This window comes from Lissotriton vulgaris, chromosome 1_2, assembly GCF_964263255.1.
Source record: "Lissotriton vulgaris chromosome 1_2, aLisVul1.2, whole genome shotgun sequence".
NCBI classification, from domain to species: Eukaryota; Metazoa; Chordata; class Amphibia; order Caudata; family Salamandridae; genus Lissotriton; species Lissotriton vulgaris.
This window is the reverse complement of record NC_141686.1, coordinates 189,667,415-189,689,064: the sequence shown is the minus strand read 5'-3', so window position 1 is coordinate 189,689,064 and position 21,650 is coordinate 189,667,415. Positions and strand designations below refer to the sequence as shown.

At 45.2% G+C, this 21,650-nt stretch overlaps 1 protein-coding gene across 1 annotated transcript in view; it reads left to right on the top strand.

Annotated features, from left to right (window-relative positions):
* The window catches only part of LOC147734880 (C-type lectin mannose-binding isoform-like), a 98,655-nt gene that overhangs the window by 27,447 nt on the left and 49,558 nt on the right, over window positions 1–21,650 (top strand). Inside the window, exon 4 of the mRNA XM_086953089.1 lies at window positions 3,742–3,882. Within this exon, the coding sequence (XP_086809215.1) occupies window positions 3,742–3,882 (141 nt within the window). The remainder of the gene's footprint in view (window positions 1–3,741; window positions 3,883–21,650) is intronic.

The following is a 21,650-nucleotide window of genomic DNA, read 5'->3' as shown; positions in this document are numbered from 1 at the left end:
TCCCTGTCAATATATATGTTGATTTACTGCTGGAATGTAGAGTACTGAGCATGATAAACACGTTAAGGGTTGTCCAAAATGAAACATTTACTCAGCACATAGAAGAGGTCATAGTGGCACCATGGACTAATGCATCCACACCAGAGATTTATAGTTGAGCTCAGGGCTATAAGTACAAATCTTGGCAGGTCAAGTTAACCTTTCCTTTTCTGAGGTTGATAAAATTAGTACAATTGAACTGGGGAATAATAATCATCTGGTGTTCAGCACCAAGATACGCTTCCCGGTGAATGAATGTTTTATTAATACACATGGAATGTTATGTTATAAATATTTGTAGGAAATCCACATTTACTGCGTGGTCACTAGGCATATTTAACTTGACTATATAAGTCCACAATATATGGTACACAGTGTACCCAGGTCTGGAAGTTAAACGCCACTAGTGGGCTGCAGCACCAATTGTGTTGCCCACTACAGTGGCAGTGCAAACATGGCTTCAGTGTAACCTGACTGTAGAAACTGTAAAAACTGCATTTCAACCTGTCAACATAAACTCTTGACAGGTAAAAAATCCTCTTTTAAATATGAATGGGTTATAGGTAGGCTTTGGTGCCCACAAGGTGGGGTTTGTGGTATTTAAAAGTAGAACATGTAGAAATGTAAGCCTAATATGTAATTACAGTCACTATCACCCAAACACAATTTTTCCCTTTTTTACCATGCCAGGAATAGCTGTCCTATTTAGAAAACCTGAGTTCAAAATAAAATCTTAATACTATATTTTAGGAAAGGGACCAGCCACAAAAATAATTATACAATCATAGTTATAGTTATTAAAAACCCAATTCAATGGTGAAGTAAATTTTTAAATAAAGATAAGGAAAAAATAATTTTTTGAAAATTACCTATGCCTTGCGCAATGAGTCAATGAACCCATTAAATAGGTTTTCATGTTACAGAAACATGGGGGATACTAGTAACATTCACTGCCTTACCCCATACTTCTGGAAATGTGGCTCCCAGATAGTGATCTAACAAAACTTGGCTCTCTACAAAACAAAAGGACCTACTCACACAAGGCAAATTATCAGTTTGCAACACACATTTCTGTGGGACAAAGCCTGAATAAATGAAGGAATAAAAGGAAACAATTACAGCCCTCCCTCCCCCCACATGGATAATAAGAAGTGCAGCGCTTTGAACTTCCTCCATACTGACTATGCAGCACTCTCCTGTTGGAGCAGCAAAGTAGATACATATGATGCTCACAATATCTACAAATGAACCTCTATCTCCCATACTGTTCTGCCTCCCCAGTGCTTTTTCACACTGCTTGCATCCCCCCCCCCCAAAGGGGCACCCAGAATTGCACTCTCGGTTGACTGCTAGTATCCACTTTCAGGGACCCTATCCAGCCTCCTATCTAAACATTTTTTTAAATATCTACAAATTACAAATTACACAACAGATTCATCATTAATGCACAAGAGAATGAGAGACCCTTTCCCACAACCCATGAGCACTGGATTAGTGTACTCTTCCATGTCACATCCTAATCCCAAAACACTGGGGGACTAGTAACACATTCATCTAGAAACGTGCAGACCTACAGCAGTACTTGTACCTCAGTAGCCTCAATAAACAGGCCTATCATCTGACCTGCTGCCTCTGTTCCTGTTGGCATGTGGAAGAACAAGGCTTCTCCAATCACATATCTCATATTGCTCAATTCATATAGACTGTGCTGGGGATGTCTCTGCACTCACCGCTCACAGAAGCACCCCTATAGTCACTCATGCAATGTCCCTACATAAGTACAATACATAAGGACATTCAAAGTATATACCTTGCGGGAGTTTTGTTTTAAAAGCTGTAAGAACCCACACACACTGAATACAGTGGGGACCAATGCTCATGTCACTCCGACTAGTATGTTCCGGTGTAATTCCCCCTTTCGTGGAACCAACTCACAGTGTCCAGGTATCTCATTGCCTGGACTGAGTTTGCTCATGGATGCAAGAGTCACACAGCCAGGCAATCTTAGGGGTTTCCTGCCACAAACACGCACACTCCTCAGCACAACAAATGTATTTATGTGCCAATAGCAATAGGTGGCTTCCTGCTGCTGTTCTGTGCTCACATCTGATGAAGACCTACTGAAGAGCTCTCAATCTCGGCCAAGATGTGCGCTTTGCACTGCAGCTGAATGCATTCCTTGTTGAGATGCCATGTATTCAGGCATGATACCTACCAAGACGCGATGCCTCACATGCTTCGCTGCTAAGCTAAGACTGTGCTCCAGCCTAAAATGTGCATTGCCAGGGTCAGCATCATGGATAGAGCGATTGTCTCTATCCATGAACAGAGGCATAGCAAGAGAGTCATAAACCCTACTTAAAGGAAGGAAAATGGAAACTGTGCCTTAGTTGGGTAGTCAAATACAGCCACCGCTGGGCCCCGGTGCAAGACACCTGCTGCACGTTTGATAACAACACCCACTGCTTAGATCTTGAAAGCTGGTGCTGAACACACTCTTCCAAAGAGGAACATTTGAGGAGAAAGAAGGATTCATAGCCTACATTTCAGTCTTTCTTTATTTGTTGATTGTTTATTCTTTCCAACACCAACTTCAGTGTGGGCAGGACATATCTGCGCAACCTAGCCTCATGCTGGTGTCAGCCTTTTGGGAGACATAATGTTAATAAAAAGCCCTGCCACTTTCTTCATGGTAAGGTTTGCAAAGCATATTCCAGTCCTCTTGAACTAGCATTTTAGTGACATGACTTAAGATGAATAGGAATCTTGCATTTTGTAATCTCTTACCAACAAAATCCAGTAGTTATCAGTATTGCTACACAGTGGTAGTGCATTTTGTACTCTGCAAGCTCCACTGTTTGTGATTTGTAAGATATTGAAAATCAAGGAAGCCATATACAATCAGTGTTAAGTATTGGAAGTATTTTACCAGACTGTCTGCTAATTCACATACCATCTCCCTATGTTTAAGAAGAAACCCCAGGCCTCTTGTATTATTATGATATGTCTACATGTGGTTATCCGCTTCCATATCTTTACAGCAAAGACTTTGTCCTGAAAGGTGTTGTGATGGCTTTTAATACGTAATTGTGTACCAGTGCAAAGTATCCAACAGTGAAGCACATGAGGGCAAAGTGTTGAGGTATTTACTTTTCAGTGCAAAACGTATTTTGTCCTGGAAATTTGCCTAAAAGAATCATGAAGCAAAGCTTTGCACTACTTTGCGTTACTTTGCATCAAGAAGGCATCCAATGGCTGCCGCGTGAGCATTCCCACACAACCCTTCATGGTTTTTGATACAAAGTAGTAGAAACAATTATTACCTCCACACTTTTCAAAATGTCTGTTTGTGTTGTACTATATAGCACTTATGCAAAGTATGTCAAAGTGTAGCATTTTGTACTGTGAGAGTACCCTTGCAGTACAAAATCTATGTTAGACATCTCACACAGAGCTTTGCATTATGATGCAAAAACGTATATGAGGTGCTTGGCTGCCTACAAGTTCATCAGAGCTTTTGGAAGAGAGCACCAAGTCTTCATCAATATGGTGCTGCTTCTCCTCTCAACGCAGCACATCTGTCTTTCTGGCTGAATATGAAAGTCAAGAATTATCATTGTATTATAACAATAACACTACATTATAGAATCAGGCGCCATTCCCTGTGTCTAATCTGATGTACATTTTGTTTGTCTTTTCAAGTCAACCTGTCTTTCCTACAATTCTCACCTGGCCTCCATTCACAGCCAAGAAGAAAATGATTTTGTATTTGTTCTGATGGGAAAACCAGTCGATCCTTACAACAAAGGCTCCTACTGGATAGGAGTTCATGACAGCTTCCAGGTGAGTGTCTTTCATTCTCCTTGATATGAATATTAGTTTGGTGTGTGCCAATCTTTATGCACATTTCAAATGTCTAACAAATATAGTTTTCTATGTTATGCTTGATACTTCATCCCTATTGGTAATGTAGTCTCATTGTCTATGAGCTCACTCTCGCCTTAGCCAGACTGTATGGTATCCATCCATTAGAATGCAAATATACAAGCGATGTTCAATGACCTCTTTGATCAAGGTTCTCATTAACCTTGGGCGGAGCAGGCAGAGCGCCTCTATGGGAAGATCTACGGAGTTGTAAAACAACTCAGTAGAACTTCTCTCTGTTCCACTACGTGCCTTACCCCTCCCAAAGTAATTATAAAGTAATTAAAAAGACACTTACCTGCCATGGCTGCCTCCTCCTCGCCATGGCTGCTCTCCTTCCTCGTTCCCACCGTCCTTCTTCTTAGATAAATGCTAAGTTGTACGTCTTGCACGTGCACATGCACACTCACAGGACGTACAACGTAGGGGTTATCAGTGAAAAAGGACGGCGAGGAGGAGGAAGGAGAGCGTCCATGGCAAGGAGGAAGCAGCTGTGGCAGGTTAAGTGCATTTTTAATTACCTTATAATTACTTTGGGAGGGTGGAGGGAAGAATAACTACACACCGCCATGGAGATGTAGATTTGCCTAAACTATGCTGGCGGAGCATAGTTAACCGCCCGGGCTTATTTCTCATGCAGAAAGGCATGACCGCTCTTGCAGTGGCAGTTATGAAACAAAGGCTAGAAGTACGAAGCTATGTTGCCGTCTCAAACAGTTGAATCCATTTAATTGGACAACAAAAGGGTATTTCTTAAATACTTGATCGATTTTAGGACTCAGACTTATCAACATTTTTAATGGGTTGTGCATGGATACCCGTTCACCATTTGAAAGAGGCATACTGTGCACATCCCTTCCAAATTATGAATTCATACCATATGTATCAATGGTTTGCAACTGCATTTCTGGCTACAAGCCAGTGAAAAGTTACTGACTCTCATATTAAGGCATCCATATTTCCTTTATGGCAATTGGGCTACTTGATGATCTGCTGACCCTTACAGATCACCAATGGCAGGGAGCTGACATTTGAAACCCACCTTACAAATATTAAAGAGGTAGATCCATTTGCAACTTACTCCAGTTCCTTATTTTGTGATCCTACTTAATAGTAGATATGTCAGTGTGTAAATTAAGTTTCTGGTCGCAACAATGGTTGCAAATTGGGTCTTTTTTTGCAACCAGAATGGTGTACATCTGACCTGAAGTGTATTTTACTTAAGACAGATGTTTCCATATTTATTTGTTTTATTTATATACGTTTTATATAGTGCTAGCTAGCCCCGTAGGTGTCAGAATGCTTTACAAGGTCATGATAAGAAACAGTAAACAGTAAATGCAGGCATGCAATGAACATATGAGACAGTAGTTCAACAGACACATGGTTCCCATCAAAGGTGCAAGTTTAGTGACCAACAATAGAGACACAATTCGAGAGGTACTAAAAGTCAGAGAAGCACAATAAAGAAAGAGCGAACCGAGCATCAGACAGAAAGTCTAGGTCTGATAAATCGATATTTTACTGAGATTCGTAGAATAGGAGTTAAAGCAGTAGGAGTTTCAGGTTTCTCTTGAAGCAAGGGAAGGCTTGCATCGAAGGTCACAAGGTAGGGAGTTCCATATTCTTGGAGCATTTCCAGAAAAAGAGCGCAAATTTGTTGCTGTCTTTTTTAGAATGGGAGGTAGGAGCAGAAGAGCATTGGAGCTTCTCAATGATCTTGTGGTTCCTGCTTTCGTCAGCTTGTTTTTGAAGTAGTTAGGTGTGTGAGAGTGAAGGGCTTTGTGGATGATACATGCAGTCTTGTAAGTACACCTTCATTCAATAGGAAGCTAGTTGATGCTCTTGAATACAGGAGTGATTGCTCAAACCGTTTAAGAGAGATGAGTTGGGCTGCCATGTTAAGAACAGATCTCAGGGGCGAGGTGAGTTTTAGGCATCCCAATGAGAATGGGATTACCATAGTCTAGTTTGGAGAGAACCAGAGATTGCGCCACATTTTTTAAATCATCTGCAGGAATAAATGGTTTAGGTTTCTTGAGGTTTTTGAGTGTGTACAGTGCTCCTTTTGCTGTATTCTTGATGTGCTCTTTCATTGACATTTTGTTGTCCAGGAGTTTGATAAAGTAAGACAGCACTTTGAAGCGTTTAGGTCGATGAGCCAAAGGTGGTTACTTTAAGGGAAGAAAATAATACCTTCTGTCTTGATGTGCTCAGCTTTAAGTGATTTGTGTGAAATCAGGATTGTAATTTGATCAATGTGTTGTTAAGATGTTGAATGTCACTGCGTGATTTTATTTTGTAGTTGGGTGGTTCCATAAAGAGATTGAAAAGGTAGGGGATAGAATTGAGCCTGTAGGCATGCAAACATTGATCCGAGTGGGTTTAGACAGGCAAGAGTTGATTTTGATTTGTTGCGAGCGGTGTTGAAGGAAGGAAGAGAACCATTTTAGTACAGTGTCATTCAAACTGAAACACCATGTAGGGCTGGGTGATTGACTGTATCGACTGCTGCTGATAGGTCAAGTTGAATAAGTAGGCAGATGTCACTCTTATCTAAGGCTCCATGGATGTCATCCGATAGGTTCAGCATGGCGGTTTCAGTACTACAGCCTTTGTCAAGGAAGGAGAATTTTTGTATATGATGATTAAGTTACTATAAGACACATTCTTACAAAGTCTGGGCAAGGAACCGGACGTTGGAGATAGGTCTGAGGTTGTTGAGATTGTTGAGACCAGCCCTGGTATTTTTGGGGATGGGTGTGATTTGTCCTAATTGGAGCAAAATTGTCACGCAACCCATGGTGAGAGATGTGTTCATGATGAAAGTGCATAACGGGGCGATGATGTGGTTGAGACTTTTCACCATCGTGGATGGGAGGGGATTATTGGCATGTGTCGTTGGCTTTAGCTTCATGATTATATTGAAGACTTCCTTTTGAGTCAAAGGTTTGAATTCCGACCAGTTGCCGTTGTTTATCAATTTGGCGAGATTCATGTAGTCGTTGCCTATTATCGTGGTTGTTTGGTCCAAAACAGGCTCTGGAGCTAGATCAGCTGTTTGGGGAGGTGGGATGGTGAAGGTGGGAAAGATGGAGGGAGTAGAGGAGACTTGCAAGAAGGTTTGCTCAATTTTTGCGACTTTGTCAGCGAAAAAGCTAGCGATTTCTTCACAACGTTCTTTTGTGTTGATTATAGCAGGAGGGGGTGCTGATGTAGTTTGTTGTTTAACAATGTTAAAGAGCTCCCTAGGTCTGTTTTTAGCATGGTCCAGTTGGTTGCGGAAGAAGGAGGCCGTGGGGAGAAGGCAACTGAATCAGATCTCCCTGCGGAGCTAGGGTTTGAAAAGTGACAGAAAGTGATGGTCAAATAATGAGAGGTTGCGGGTTGGTCGCTGATGGAGTTTGTTGTTTAACAATGTTAAAGAGGTCCCTAGGTCTGTTTTTAGCATGGTCCCGTTGGTTGCGGAAGAAGGAGGTCGTGAGGAAGAAGGCAACTGAATCAGATCTCCCTGCGGAGCTAGCGGTTTGAAAAGTGACGGAAAGTGATGGTCAAATAAGGAGAGGTGAGGGTTGGTCGCTTTTATAAGGATGTTACCTGTATTGAAAATGGATATATCCATTTCACCTTTAAAAGAAGAGGAGGGGGATGTTGTAAGTTCAGTTGCGTAAGGTATCTTGATGATCTTGGTTACTTGCAGGAGGAGACGGAGCTGTTTCTCCATTTTGATGGCCGTTTAGAATAGAATCCAAAATTTTATTTCATGGAGCCATTGGCCAAATTGTTGTAGGTATTCACAATTAGAGTTTCAGGGTATTGTATTAGAAGTTTGTGTTTGAGATTCTTCTTCACATTTTTTGAGACATTTATAGGATAATCAGTAGTCCTGAAGTTGGGCCCATATCTGACCTGTGCTGTGTCGAGAGGTTTATGTGGGGGCATTGTAATCAGCATGATCGTGGTTGGTTTCCAGTTGAGGGTACAAGACACAGGAGTGCTACCACAGTCAGAGGCTGGCGAGGTGAGCAGCGTAACAAAGCGTGAGGGGCCCTAGTGAGGTGGGTAGTGTAAATTAAACCCAGGCAGTAAGTCACTTTCACAAGGAGGAAGTACGATGTTGTAGAAAGTGCATAACAACTAAAAACACTCATATAATGTAGTTTCAAGTACCTGCAGCAAAAGTCAGTCTTACAAGATAGCCTATAGATACTCAAGGCGTAAATAGGATGTTGGAGAAGCGTACCTAAAAGAAAATCATAGACACACATGTAATGTAGATCAACGTTCCTGCATCAGAAGTCAGATTTACAAGATACCTTTCAGATTCAAATTGTGTCCACAAGATGGAGCTCCAAGCTTGACAATAAGCAACCGGTCATGTAGATCCAAGGTCCTGTAGAAAATCCGGTTTGAAACAAAAGAAAGTAGCCTTCATAACTAATTGTGGCTCCTAGATGGAGCTCCAAGCTTAGCCATTCGTTTGGAGTCGCCAGACCTCGAGTGAGTGATATAAAACACTGGGGATGTGTGGTGGCAAAGGGGATGTGAAAATGGCTACACGGGGTGGGTGAAGACACCGAGGATGGGTTGCAGCAAAATAAAGCAACATGAGCCAACCATCTTCTCCCGTACCTTACCTTTATCGTATGTCATCACTTTAGATTGAAAGTATGAGTTTTTCAAGAGAGGTTAAATAATGCTCTGAAAGGACACAAAGTTTACCATACATTTTACTGTAGGAAATGCATGTATAGTATACTGAACACAGGTCCACCAAAAATGAACGACTTTCAGCAGTATAATAATTTATTGGCGATATATGATACTAAAGTACGTCCAGTTATCTGAGATAAAATCCTAAACTTACTACTTTTGGTATTCACGGAAGGCATAGTAAAGTTAGGACTCCTAACTTTACTACTACTAAACTGAGACAAAATCCCAACTTTAAGACTTTCAGTAGTAAGTTTAGGATCTTATCTCAGATTAGTTCTATGAATCAGCCCCTATGACTCTCTCAATTGCTTGCCCTGCATTGTTTTCCCAATTCCCCTTTTATGGTTTTACTCTTATTTTCTTTCTTTCTCTCTCATAAACATGTACACAAATTATTTACATGTCTCTCAGTCTCTCTATCTCTATCTATGTTTTATTTTCACCCACACCCACACCCACACACGCATGCACACACATATGCACACACACACATGCACATGCACACACACACATACATGCACCCACACATGCACACACACACACACACACACACACCCACACACCCACACCCACACACCACACACAACCCCATACCCACACTACAAACACACACAACCCAACACACACCACACACAACCACCCACACACACAACCCCCCACACACACACACAACCACCAACTCCACACACAACCCCACACACACTCACAACCCCCCACACACCACCCCCCCACACACACATCACCCCACACAACCGCAAACACACACACAACCCACACACACAACCCCACACATACAAAACCCTCACACACACAACCCCATACACACACCCAACCCCACACACAACCACATAAAACACACAAAACACACACACACAACCCACTACAAACATATACAACCCAGCACACACCAGACACAACCACCCACACACACACACAACCCCACACACCCAACCCCACACACCCACGCACAACCCCATAAACACACCGAAACCCCACACCCAACCACATAAACACACAAAACAACACACACACAATCCCCCTACACACAACCCTCCCACAAACAACCCCCCAAACACACAACCGCCCATACACACCCACACACAACCCAAAACACACAACCAGCCACACAACTACACACACACAACCCCACACACACAACTCCCCCAACACACACAACCCCCACACACACACAACCCCACACAGCCACACACACCCACACACAACACCACACACACAACTCCACACACACAACCACCCCACACACACAACCACACACACACAACTCCATACATACAACCCCACACACACACACAACCCCACACACACAACCACACAACCCCCCACACACAACTACAGAATCCCACACACATCCACACACACACAATGCCACACACAACCCCCCACACACAACCCCACACATACACACACACACACCACACAGACAACCACACCCACACACACAACCACACCCGCACCCACACACACCACACTCACACCACACACAACCTCACACCCAACCCCACACACACCACAAACACACACAACCCCTTACACACCACACACAACCCCACACACACCACACACATACACAACACACACTCACCACACACACACACCACATACACACACATGCACACACACACACACGCATACGCACGCACACATCAAAAAAAAAATTTGGCAAGCAAAAGAAAACTATTAATATTCGCTTTTGATTGAAATTTTCCTGGCCTGTCATACCAAAAGCCCAAAAGAGTTTTGGATCATCATCCACCGCCTGCGCACAGGATCAGACATTTCTTGTGTAAACTGATCCATAAAAGCAGAGCTGACGGAGCCCCTGGCCCCAACGGTATTCCAGCGTCAGTCTAGAAACAGGATGCAGAGTTTTGTTCCACATCACAGGAAAATCTCTTTATAACATGTATGGTTACCAAATCCATCCCGGTTTTGCATCCCATCTATAAACAAGCATTGGCATAGCCAATAGATCTCGCCTTTGGGATCATCTAAGTGTTTAACCAGAGCTATTAGCTTTGCCCATGTGTGTAAGTTAAGTTGGGGGACTTGCTTCAAAGGACCTCGAGTGCGTAGGATGGTGGAGAGGCAATCAAGTTCATAGTCAAATGAGATGTAGAGGCAATTTAGAGAACCACAAGGATAAACCTGTGGGTCACCGGGAGATGAAGAATATCATAGTCTTGTAAGTGAAAACAAAGACAAATTAAGCATGGTGTGGAGGGTATATATTGTAGATCTAAAACCAGGAGTTGCAGTACTTGCGTAAAGTTTGAGTTATTGATACTGATTACAACTATCTCATTGGGCACTGCAACGATTGTCACCATATTTGATGAGAGGCAGGTGAAATATACTACTGTTATTAAGCAGAATGTGAGCGGCATATTCCTTTGGTATGGAGGGATACACATCTACTGTTAAGGAACTGTTAGCAATCAGTGAACAGGTGAGCAAGAGAAAAACACCAGGTTAGAAGTCAGATTTGCATGACTTTATTCATTCTCAATTGAGTGAAGAACCACATTAATAACAATGCTGCGCATTGATCCCATCAGTGTGATGTCTTTTTTTATCACTGTACAAGCAGATCTGATCATATAAAGCAGCCATGGGAAGGCCCACTCCACCTATGGCTGCTTCTATCTTTGGGACGTGCTTTTGGTCCAACAAAACCATCTTTACGGAGCAGGTCCCCATCCATGAAACAAGCCCGCCATTGTGACTGCACAGAAACCCAACGGCATGTTAACAGTATGTACTGAGTGCACTTCAGGAGCCAGAGGCCACAGCCATGCCTCGCGAGGGTGGAGAGACGTGGCAGGAATAAAAGTGCCACAGGGGTGTATAAATCAGAAGGAAGCGGCTGGGGCATGATGAAAACTCAACTGTGTAGGAAGGTGGATATCTGACTATGGTTACCCCAAACTTTTTGCCTGGTGTTTAGCTGGTTTTTGACATGGTTGGCCTGGGATCCTGCTATTCAGGGCCCCAGGCTGATTGCTCTCTCCTTAAAATGGACTCCATGTACCCTAGGTGCATAACATAATTGGAACTGGTTCACCTTATAGGCCCCTGTAACAGTGTACCCTAGGTACCTAGGGCATAGGTGTTTCCAAGGCCTACCAGGGGCTGCAGCATGTATTGTGCCACCCCTGGCCTGGCCTCCATATTTGACACAACTGGCTGATCACTCAGGTGGGGTAAGTTGGTGTAATCACCTCTTACTTAGATATAGTATCCCTATATCTAACCTTAAACTGGACACATATGTTCCTATCAGCCACTCCTATGGAAGGCCTCATCAATCCTGGAGGCAGAGTGCTTGGAAATATGTGAGATGGTGCTCTAGCATGAGCTGAGCCTGTCTGCAGCTGTCGGGAACCACTCCCTTAGCTGTTCCGGGATATTGCCATACCATATACTCTTAAGTGCATTATAATCCTCGCAGTTATTTGCTATCTTTGGTTTGGCTTTATCAAAACATGTCGAGTAAGGTGTGATACAAATTGGAATACTATCCCCTTGACAGTTCTGTTGACGGGGATAGCATTCCACCCTTCTAGAGGGACACGACATGTGTGTAAGCCTTAACCCCGGTTAAAGTTAACCAGAGCCTCAGCATCACAAAATGCATGCTGCCACCACAGACACAAGTCTGACCTCCTGCTGCTGGGAGTCCTTCCAGCGAGGGAGGCTTGGACAAAGGGTTTCCTGCCTTGGGAGGTGCAAGCACCACCCCAGACAGGGTTTTGTGTATTGGGTAGGACAGGGCTGAATAGATTGAGACATGCCCGGGGCACACAAGGTGTCCCCGTGCATAACCCAGTCCAAACCGGTCCTGGGACTTTCCAGACCCAGGCCTGGCGAGGAGCTGGACAAAGGAAAGGGGGTGTAACCGCCCCCCTTCCTGGTTCCATCCAGAGGAGGGACCTAGTAGGTGATCCGCCCCTCAGATTGGGAATAAGAGTGGGAGCAGTGCCATTGCACAGCGGATCATCCTGAAATCAACTTTAAACAAAGAAGAAGACTGGACTTCGACATTCTGCTGCACAGAAGACTGAAGAGAGTCTCCCTTGTGGCCTAGTAGTGGCCACCCTGTGAACACAGGTACCAACCAGTGAATCGACTTCTGCTTTGCCGCCGCCTCCCGCCGGAGCCCAAGCCCAGAGCCTGACAAGACCCAGACTTCTCACAGCCCAATCCACAGTCCCTGCAAAGAAGGGACCCGTGGAGGCACTGAGAGACATGGGACCGGACATCTTGGAAGACACCCGAAGAGCTGACTGCGCAGCATCAGAGGCCTTCTCAACGTTGTGCTTTGGGGACTAAGAACCCCCACCACTGAGCAGCCCTTGCACTGAAGATCAGCCCCCCAGCATCTCCACGATCTGCGTGGGGTCCTTTTGCATTGTGCCACTCGACGCGCCATCCCGGCCACTAGCCACATGGTCAGCGGCCATCTTGGCGATGAAACCGAAGAACTGCACTGCGGGTCTGGTTGCTCCAGACTTGCCCTAGCTCCTGTGAAAAGGAGCACCCGCTCTGACCTTGCTGGTCCGAGTGATAAGCTTTTTTTGACTCCTGCGTGGCTTGCATTAGCCAAGGCCTGTTTGCTCCGATAAAGTTGCCGACACCGCCAACAGCAAGAAGCTTACGTAGGACAGCTCCTGACCGACTCCTGGACGTCCTAGACTCCCGGTGTTCACGTGGCTGCCGAGAGAAGCTACACCTCAATGCCTGTTTGCACCCGACATCGCCTGGATCCAATCTGGTTCCACGATAGTCACTGGCTATTGACTTTGAACATTGTCCCCTCTGCTTTCAGGTCTTCACAACTTCAGATCCACCCTTGGATCCACCGGAACTCTTCACATCGAGCCGCCTGCAGCATCTTCAGCTCCAAGCACGATCGACCAGCGTGACGAAACCCGACACTACTTTGACTCTATGCACCCGCTTCCTGTGGGTGAGGTAACTCAGCTCCGCCGGTGTTCCTACACTGGTACACATCTCTAGGGCCTGTGTCTCAAGTTTCAGCTTTGTAGGTCACTCGGAAGGTTCCGAACTAACTAATTTTGTACTTTTTACGCACCATAGACTTTGCATTGGTGAGTGCGTGCACTTTAAACACTGCACCCGAGTCCCGCGGGCCTTTCCCGACTTAGTCACTGCTAGTGACAGTCCCGATCAGCTCCAGTGATTCCCAAGGCCCTAGGTCTTTTGATACAAGAAACCTGAGTAAGATTGTGCCCCCCTACAAAGCTGGGGATGATATCCACAAATGGATGACTGCACTTGAGAGAGCCTGCAAGGTACAGCAGATCCCTCAGGAGCAGTGGGCAGCAATCTTGTGGCTCTCCTTTGAAGGTAGAGGCAGAGACAGACTCCTCACAGTTAGTGATGGGGATTCTAGAAACTACATGGTCCTGAAGAGTGCTCTGATTGATGGGTTAGGCTTAACCACTGAACAGTACAGGTTAATGTTCAGAGATACCCAGAAGACACAGACTCAGGACTGGTCTGAATTTGTTGAATGTGCCACTAAGGCTCTGGAGGGCTAGTTACTGGGAAGTAAGGTTACTGACTATGCAGGATTGTATAATTTAATTATGAGAGAGCAAATCTTAAGTAATTGTCAAAATCAGCTTCTACATCAGCACCTGGTTGACTCTGATCTGACCTCCCCACAAGAATTGGGTAGGAGGGCAGACAAATGGGTCAGAACCAGGATCAGGCCTAGGAACTAGGGTGGTGACCAAAAGAAAGAGACTACCAAGCCTCAAGAGAAGGGTGGGGATAAAAGTAAGGAAAAGACTTCCCCAGGGCCCCAAAACTCCAAGAATGGGGGTGGGTCCCAAGACACTTCTACAACCCAGAAAAAGCCTTATTGTCATACCTGTAAACGGGTTGGGCATTACAAAACAGACAGTTGTTGTCCCAAGAATGGCAATAAAGAGAATATACCTCCAGGTAAGGCTCCAACACCTCCTGTCACTGTTAGCAGTGGTCCCCCAGGTGGTGGAAGTACCCCCAAGAATTTGGGTGGGTTTACTTTTGGAGGACAGGTGGACTCTGGCCTATCCAGGTCCCCTAACTCAGATTCTCTTGTCTATGAGACTGGCATGGGGTTTGCCAATTTCACTGCTTGCCCAAACACTTTGAGCAAGTATAGACAGGAGCCCCTCATCAATGGTTTGAAAGTTGAGGCCTTCACAGACACAGGGGCTAGCATCACCATGGTGGCTGAATGTCTAGTCCCCTCAAGGCAACTTTTACCTGATGCCAAATATCAGGTGACAAACATTGATGGCATAGAAACCAATCATCCCATGGCAGTAGTCAATCTTAGCTGGGGAGGTGTCACTGGCCCAAAGAGAGTGGCAGTGTCAGCAAACTTGCCTGTAGATTGCCTACTGGGTAATGATTTGGAAATCTCAGCCTGGGCTGAGGTTGAACAGCAAACCCATTCCAGAATGAAAAATCTCCATGGAAAGGTTAGTGGGGCTGTGATGGCTACAGCCCCAATCCAAGATGTCCTTCCTGAAAAGGTTGGGAGGGCTGAGCAAACCTCAGCCCCATATTTAGCTAACTTCCCTCCTGAAAAGAGTAGCAGGGCTGTGATGGTAACAGCCCATACCCAAACTGAGTCTCCTCCTGAAAAGGTTGGTGGGGCTGTGATGGCCACAGCCCAAACTCAAACTGATACATGGGTAGTGAAGCCTGAAAGGATGGATCACTCCACCCAAACTGAGAGCATTGAGGAGGAAGAGAAATCTCCCTCCCACCAGACTTTAGGAAAGGATCAGCCTCCTCAGGGAACTGATCTTACCGCTGATGAAGGAACTGTCCCAGAGGTTGTTAGGCCTGACAGAGCCTCTGATGGCAGTGGACCCTTCTCAGGTGGGACCCAGTCTGGAGCAGGTAACCTGCCCCTCTCTACCTTGCCTTAGTAAGCCCAGGGCTGCAGAGGTCAAGAAGGACAGTGAGCCCCAAAGGGCCCCCTGTCAAATAAAGCACCCCCATCAACAGATTAGGGGCACCGAAACTAGTATCCCTAGTGAGGTGAAAACTTTAAAAACTCCTGAGGGATCCCCCTTAAAAGTAGTTAGGGACCTGCCCCAGATGGATATTGTTGGGCACAGCCAAACCTGGGACCCCAAGGGCCCAAACCTGACCTGTCCCTCCAGTAAGCCAAACAAAGGGACTCAGCCTCCAGCTTTAGGTAGCCAGAGGTTGACCCTGAGAGCACAGTGCAACTCAGTCAAAGAAAGAAAGGCACACATGGTGGAGAGTGATTGGAGGAAGCTGAGCCCTACAGAGGAAACTCACTTCAGTACTCCATCTCAACACCAGCCTTTGACTTTGCAAAGACACACCACAGGTAGAGATTCCCTATGGTGGAGACCCTCAGATACCCTTAGGGTGAGGGATTGCTTAGTGGACCATGAGGCAGGGGGTTACCAAGCCAGAGCTGGTACTTCCTTATATGTCCACTTAGGCAATATAGGCTTACCTGGTCAAGGACAGCCTTATCTCCTTTCGTTTGGGGGGGGGGGGGTTATGTAGGAAGGTGGATATCTGACTATGGTTACCCCAACACTTTTTGCCTGGTGTTTAGCTGGTTTTTGACATAGTTGGCCTGGGATCCTGCTATTCAGGGCCCCAGGCTGATTGCTCTCTCCTTAAAATGGACTCCATGTACCCTAGGTGCATAATATAATTGGAACTAGTTCACCTTATAGGCCCCTGTAACAGTGTACCCTAGGTACCCAGGGCATAGGTGTTTCCAAGGCCTACCAGGGGCTGCAGCAAGTATTGTGCCACCCCTGGCCTGGCCTCCATATTTGCCACAACTGGCTGATCACTCAGCTGGGGTAAGTTGGTGTAATCACCTCTTACTTAGATATAGTATCCCTATATCTAACCTTAAACTGGACACATATGTTCCTATCAGCCACTCCTATGGAAGGACTCATCAATCCTGGAGGCAGAGTGCTTGGAAATATGTGAGATGGTGCTCTAGCATGAGCTGATCCTGTCTGCAGCTGTCGGAACCACTCCCTTAGCTGTTCCGGGATATTGCCATACCATATACTCCTAAGTATATGGTATGGCATATTCAAAGCAAATTTCTGCTTCAGTTAGACATCTCAGATCCAACAACCTTTGTCTGCTGATGGTGCCTAGATTCAAGCTTTCTCGGACTGGCGGCAGATCTTTCACCGTCACTGCCACCAAGCTTTGGAACGGTCTCCCCCTGGACCTCAGGTTTTGCGAATCCGAGCCAATCTTTCGTCGCAAACTCAAAACCTGGTTGTTCACTAAGCGGTAGGACCGGGCACGATCAGATTATCGCTTTTCTCAGTCCCTCTGTGAGATATGATTCTGGTTTCTCTTCATGGGGACAATCATGTAATCTTAGCGCCGGGACACCTCCGTCGGAGGTAGCTCTGCGCTTTATAAGCTTCATAAATAATTAAATAAATAAGTGCATTATAATCCTCGCAGTTATTTGCTATCTTTGGTTTGGCTTTATCAAAACATGTTGAGTAAGGTGTCATACGAATTGGAATACTATCCCCTCGACAGTTCTGTCGACGGGGACAGCATTCCACCCTTCTAGAGGGACATGACATGTGTGTAGCCTTAACCCCGGTTAAAGTTAACCAGAGCCTCAGCATCACAAAATGGATGCTGCCACCACAGACACAAGTCTGACCTCCTGCTGCTGGGAGTCCTTCCAGCGAGGGAGGCTTGGACAAAGGGTTTCCTGCTGTGGTAAATATTTGATTTACCGTCCTAATTTCTATGCAGGTAAGTACTTAATCAATAATAACTCAATCGGAAAGAAAGAGGCAGAGTCCGTGGTGTTAGAGTTCTTTGGGGTTTTATTCCTTAAAAAGGAATGGTTCTAGAACTGGATATCATGTTCCTGCAACCACAAGGGTTCAGGAAGGGATAGAGCAATATTTTATTGACAATACATAGCTTATATACTTAAGTTGCATTATAGAAACCAATACAGTAGGCGTAACAGCTGAGAGAAACAAGATAACAGCATCCACGTGGTAGTGATACGTAATTAGAAGGCGTGAACTAGGCGTGAACATAGAGGTGTGTACTAGAAACGTCACAGGTAGGTGTCACAAGTGGGTGGCAACAAAGCAGAATCTTGTAATGTCAGCAGAAATCTGAGGCCTGGATGCGCGCGCAGCTGCATGACGTGTGATTGACGTGAAACTGGAGGGTGCAGGGGACTTGACATTTACACTGGCGGAAAGAGACAGAAGTCTGGCATGTCAGATCAACTCGTACTTCTATCATATCTGATATCTGATGTTTGGGAACCATACTATCTAGAGAGAAAGGTTTCTGGGGCAGAAGCTATTCTATACTGACTGTGAGTGCGTGTATAAGCGCCTAAGTGTCTACATGAGAATGCGAGGGGCATGGGCCTACCATGGTAACAGAGGCTATGAATTACTTGCACGGAGACAGTGAGGCCGGGCCCTTTGCTCTGCAGCTGGGGGAATGTTTACTTAAACTAGTAGGCAGGAATGCATTTTCGAGGAGCGGAACAGATAATTCGAAGGTTGAAGTCAGTCTTGGCAGGCAGCAGGCTGAGCTAAGCGCCATGAGCCGCACAGGGAGTAAGGCAGAGGTCACGGGTACAGAGACAGCCTGGGCTGAAGTTTTTCGGAGTCAGAAAACAGAAAAAGGCTCGATGGCAGAATTCAGGGCCTACTTTGCCAGAGCTGAAAAACGTGTAAAGTACACCATAAAAAGACGTTGGCATAGCATACTTGGAAACGGAATATTCAACCCATTCAGGGTGGGTCTGAAAGAGGACATGTTAACGTTGGACGCAAATGTATTTGCGTCTTCATAGCTGGCACAGGAGGGAAGTTACATGCACTTTAAGCTGGTACATGGAGACGGTGGGGTACCCGTTAGGGAACATTACTTGACCATAAAATTTATATTTCCTCATTCCCTCCTTGTTCCCTACGGACCCTTCATGATATATCGATCCTCATGAATCGATCAGTCTGTTCTTGTAACATCATTTGCTCATCTTTCTTTCTTTCACGTTTTGAGAAAAAACTGGAATGTTCAATGCACGATGTGGCACACAGTCCACAAATCGCTGGCCCACACTGTAGGCACAGGCAGCAACTGAATACTATGACAAGGGCAATGCCTAGGAAGGATAGGATCTTCCATCCCCAAGCGGTTAACGTTGTCCAGAACCAACCGGACCAAGTCCAGGTGCCTGGATTCTGATGTATCTGACTTGCAATTTTATGAAGACGTGTAATAGCTTGATATACCGTTGGCGCGTTTTCTGGGATGAAAACACAGCAACTTGACCCGATGACCTTACAAGCTCCGCCTCTATCTGCCAAGATGACGTCAATAACAAGACGATTCTGAAGAAGAACAACCCGCATGGCGGACTGCTCCTCTGTTAAGTTACCTAAGGCGGAGGCAGTTTCATTCACTACTGCTTCAAGTGTTCTGGTTAATCTGCGTATTAGTTTACTATTTTGGACGGGGCCTGTGAAGAAAAAGAATCCTTTATTGAAATCTGTGTATTGCTCCCATGCCGTTTCAGTGTAGTCGACAATCGGGAGATCTCTTCGGAGTCTATTCTTTACTAGATTTGTATTTCTGTGATAATCAGGAGGAGCTAGAAAAACAGGGGGCAGAAGGAATGCAATGTAACAGGTACCATCCCAATCTGGAGGTAAGCGTACGTATGCGGTATGGCCACAAACAAAGTAGGAATGACGAGTAGCTCTAAAGGAAGATTTGCCTTGGTCACTGAATTCGACCACAGTAGTACATTTGCTATGACCTAAGTGTACTGAACCTTTCTTACTGACACATAAATCACCAGTGACTGGTAATACTGACATATCAGGGAGAACTGGTGCAGCTTCGGATTCAACAGTAAGGATCATAAGGTTAATTGTATAATTACCTAATCCATATACTTCATTTTCTAGATCAGTTCCTATTCTAATGGGAAGTCCCTTCTTGTCGGGGTAACAGGCATTAAGCAGAACTAAGTTCAAGTTTCCCCAAACCCAGCTCCCTTTAAAAACAGCGACATCAGGATCTAAGGAATTAATTATTCTAAACCATGCACCACAGGAGCCATTGTGAGTGAACGGGTACGGAAAGAGGGGCAGAACTCCCTTGTATTTCTGGTAGGGAGGGAGTCGGCCACATATCCAGCAGTTTGTAGCATTGTTAGTCTGATGGGAGTGATGTAACATACTAATGAATGTGTTGTTGCGCAGCGCAAGTCTGTAAGAAAGTTCGTGGGGAGGTAATTCACTAAAAGAATGTTCGGCAGTGACATTATAAGCAGATTGTTCACGCTTGAAAATAGGGTAGTATATAGGAAGCAATATACTCGCAACAATAATCAGAAGACTTAGAAAAAACATAATCAATAATGTCACTATACAGTGACTGCGGAGTGATTTGCAATATGTACGTTTCTTGAGTTGTCTCTCTCTCTCTCTATCTCGATCTAGGGGATACATGTCAGAAACTATTTAACCGATTCACCTAGGGGAGGACTTAAACAATTAAACTGTCTGACTTGCTAGATCGAAGTTTCAATCTGTACTCCTCTTGGGGAGTTTTCTCTTGTTTCGGAACTTTAAAGTCACTAGGTTCGATACAGTCTTTGGAAGGGGTGGACGAGTCTTTTTCTGGCATCAGTTCATTGCACTTTTTTATATGGCTTGTATGGATCCACCCCTTTCTGCCTTCTACTTTGATAGCGGTCCGCGTTGTAAGAAGGACGGTCTTCGGCTCTTTCCAGCGGGGCTCCAGCGGACTTTTCCTGTCGAAGTTCCTAATTAGGACCAGGTCGCCTGGACGGACATCATGCGGCTTTACATCTGTGTTGTCCGGGAAGGCTGCGGCAACCTGTGAACGACATGATTGGAGTGCAGACATCAAGGAGGCAAGGTAATCTGTCAGCATATTACAATCAACATCGGTAATTTTCTTAGGTAAGGGCGTCCCCCACATATTCGGTGGTCTGCCAAAGACCACTTCATACGGGGATAGTCCTGATCGCGAGTGGGCGACCATCCTCATATAGAACAATGCAACTGGCAGGGCGACTATCCAGTCGACCCCTTTCTCTTTACAAACTTTAGCAAGGCGGGTCTTTAGTGTCTGGTTATGCCTCTCTACAAGGCCAGCGGCTTCGGGATGTCGGACACAATGGAATCTCCACTGATATCCTAGCAGCAACGAAACCTGTTTCATGAGTTCGGATGAGAATGGCTGTCCGTTATCTGAGTACACGACACGAGGCAAGCCGTATCGTGGGAAGAATTCTCGAACCAGCTGCCTGGCAGTGGTCGGAGCAGTGTAATCTGGGACTGGATATGCTTCGGTCCAACGGGAAAGTGCACAAACAATTACGAGGACATATTTGAATCCTCGACAACGGTCCATCTGGATATAATCCATCTGGAGGACTTCAAAAGGGTGATCGGGAGGATGAAATCCACCTTGCTCTACAGGGACGCTTTTACCTGGATTGAACTGACAACAGATCATGCAAGTACGCACTTTCTGTTTTGCTGCTGCTCGTAAGTGTTTGTTATACCAGAGATTCTGTAAACTGTCTAACATCGCTTTCTCTCCTAGATGTGCTGGACTATGTGCTGTATTGATTATGACTTGAACCATAGAGTCGGGGAGAAACCATGTAGATTTTCCCTTCGTCATCCAACCTTGATCTGTCTGGATCCCTCCTAGTTCGGTCCATTTCTTTATTTCATCTGCAGTAGCATGTGTCTGAATATCGATTACATCTAGGGCGGGATCCCTGACTGTCATACAATGTGTCGGTACTATTGTCTTTGTCACGTCAGTTGTCTGGGTGTGAGTCAGTGCTGTATGTTTTGCTGTCTGGT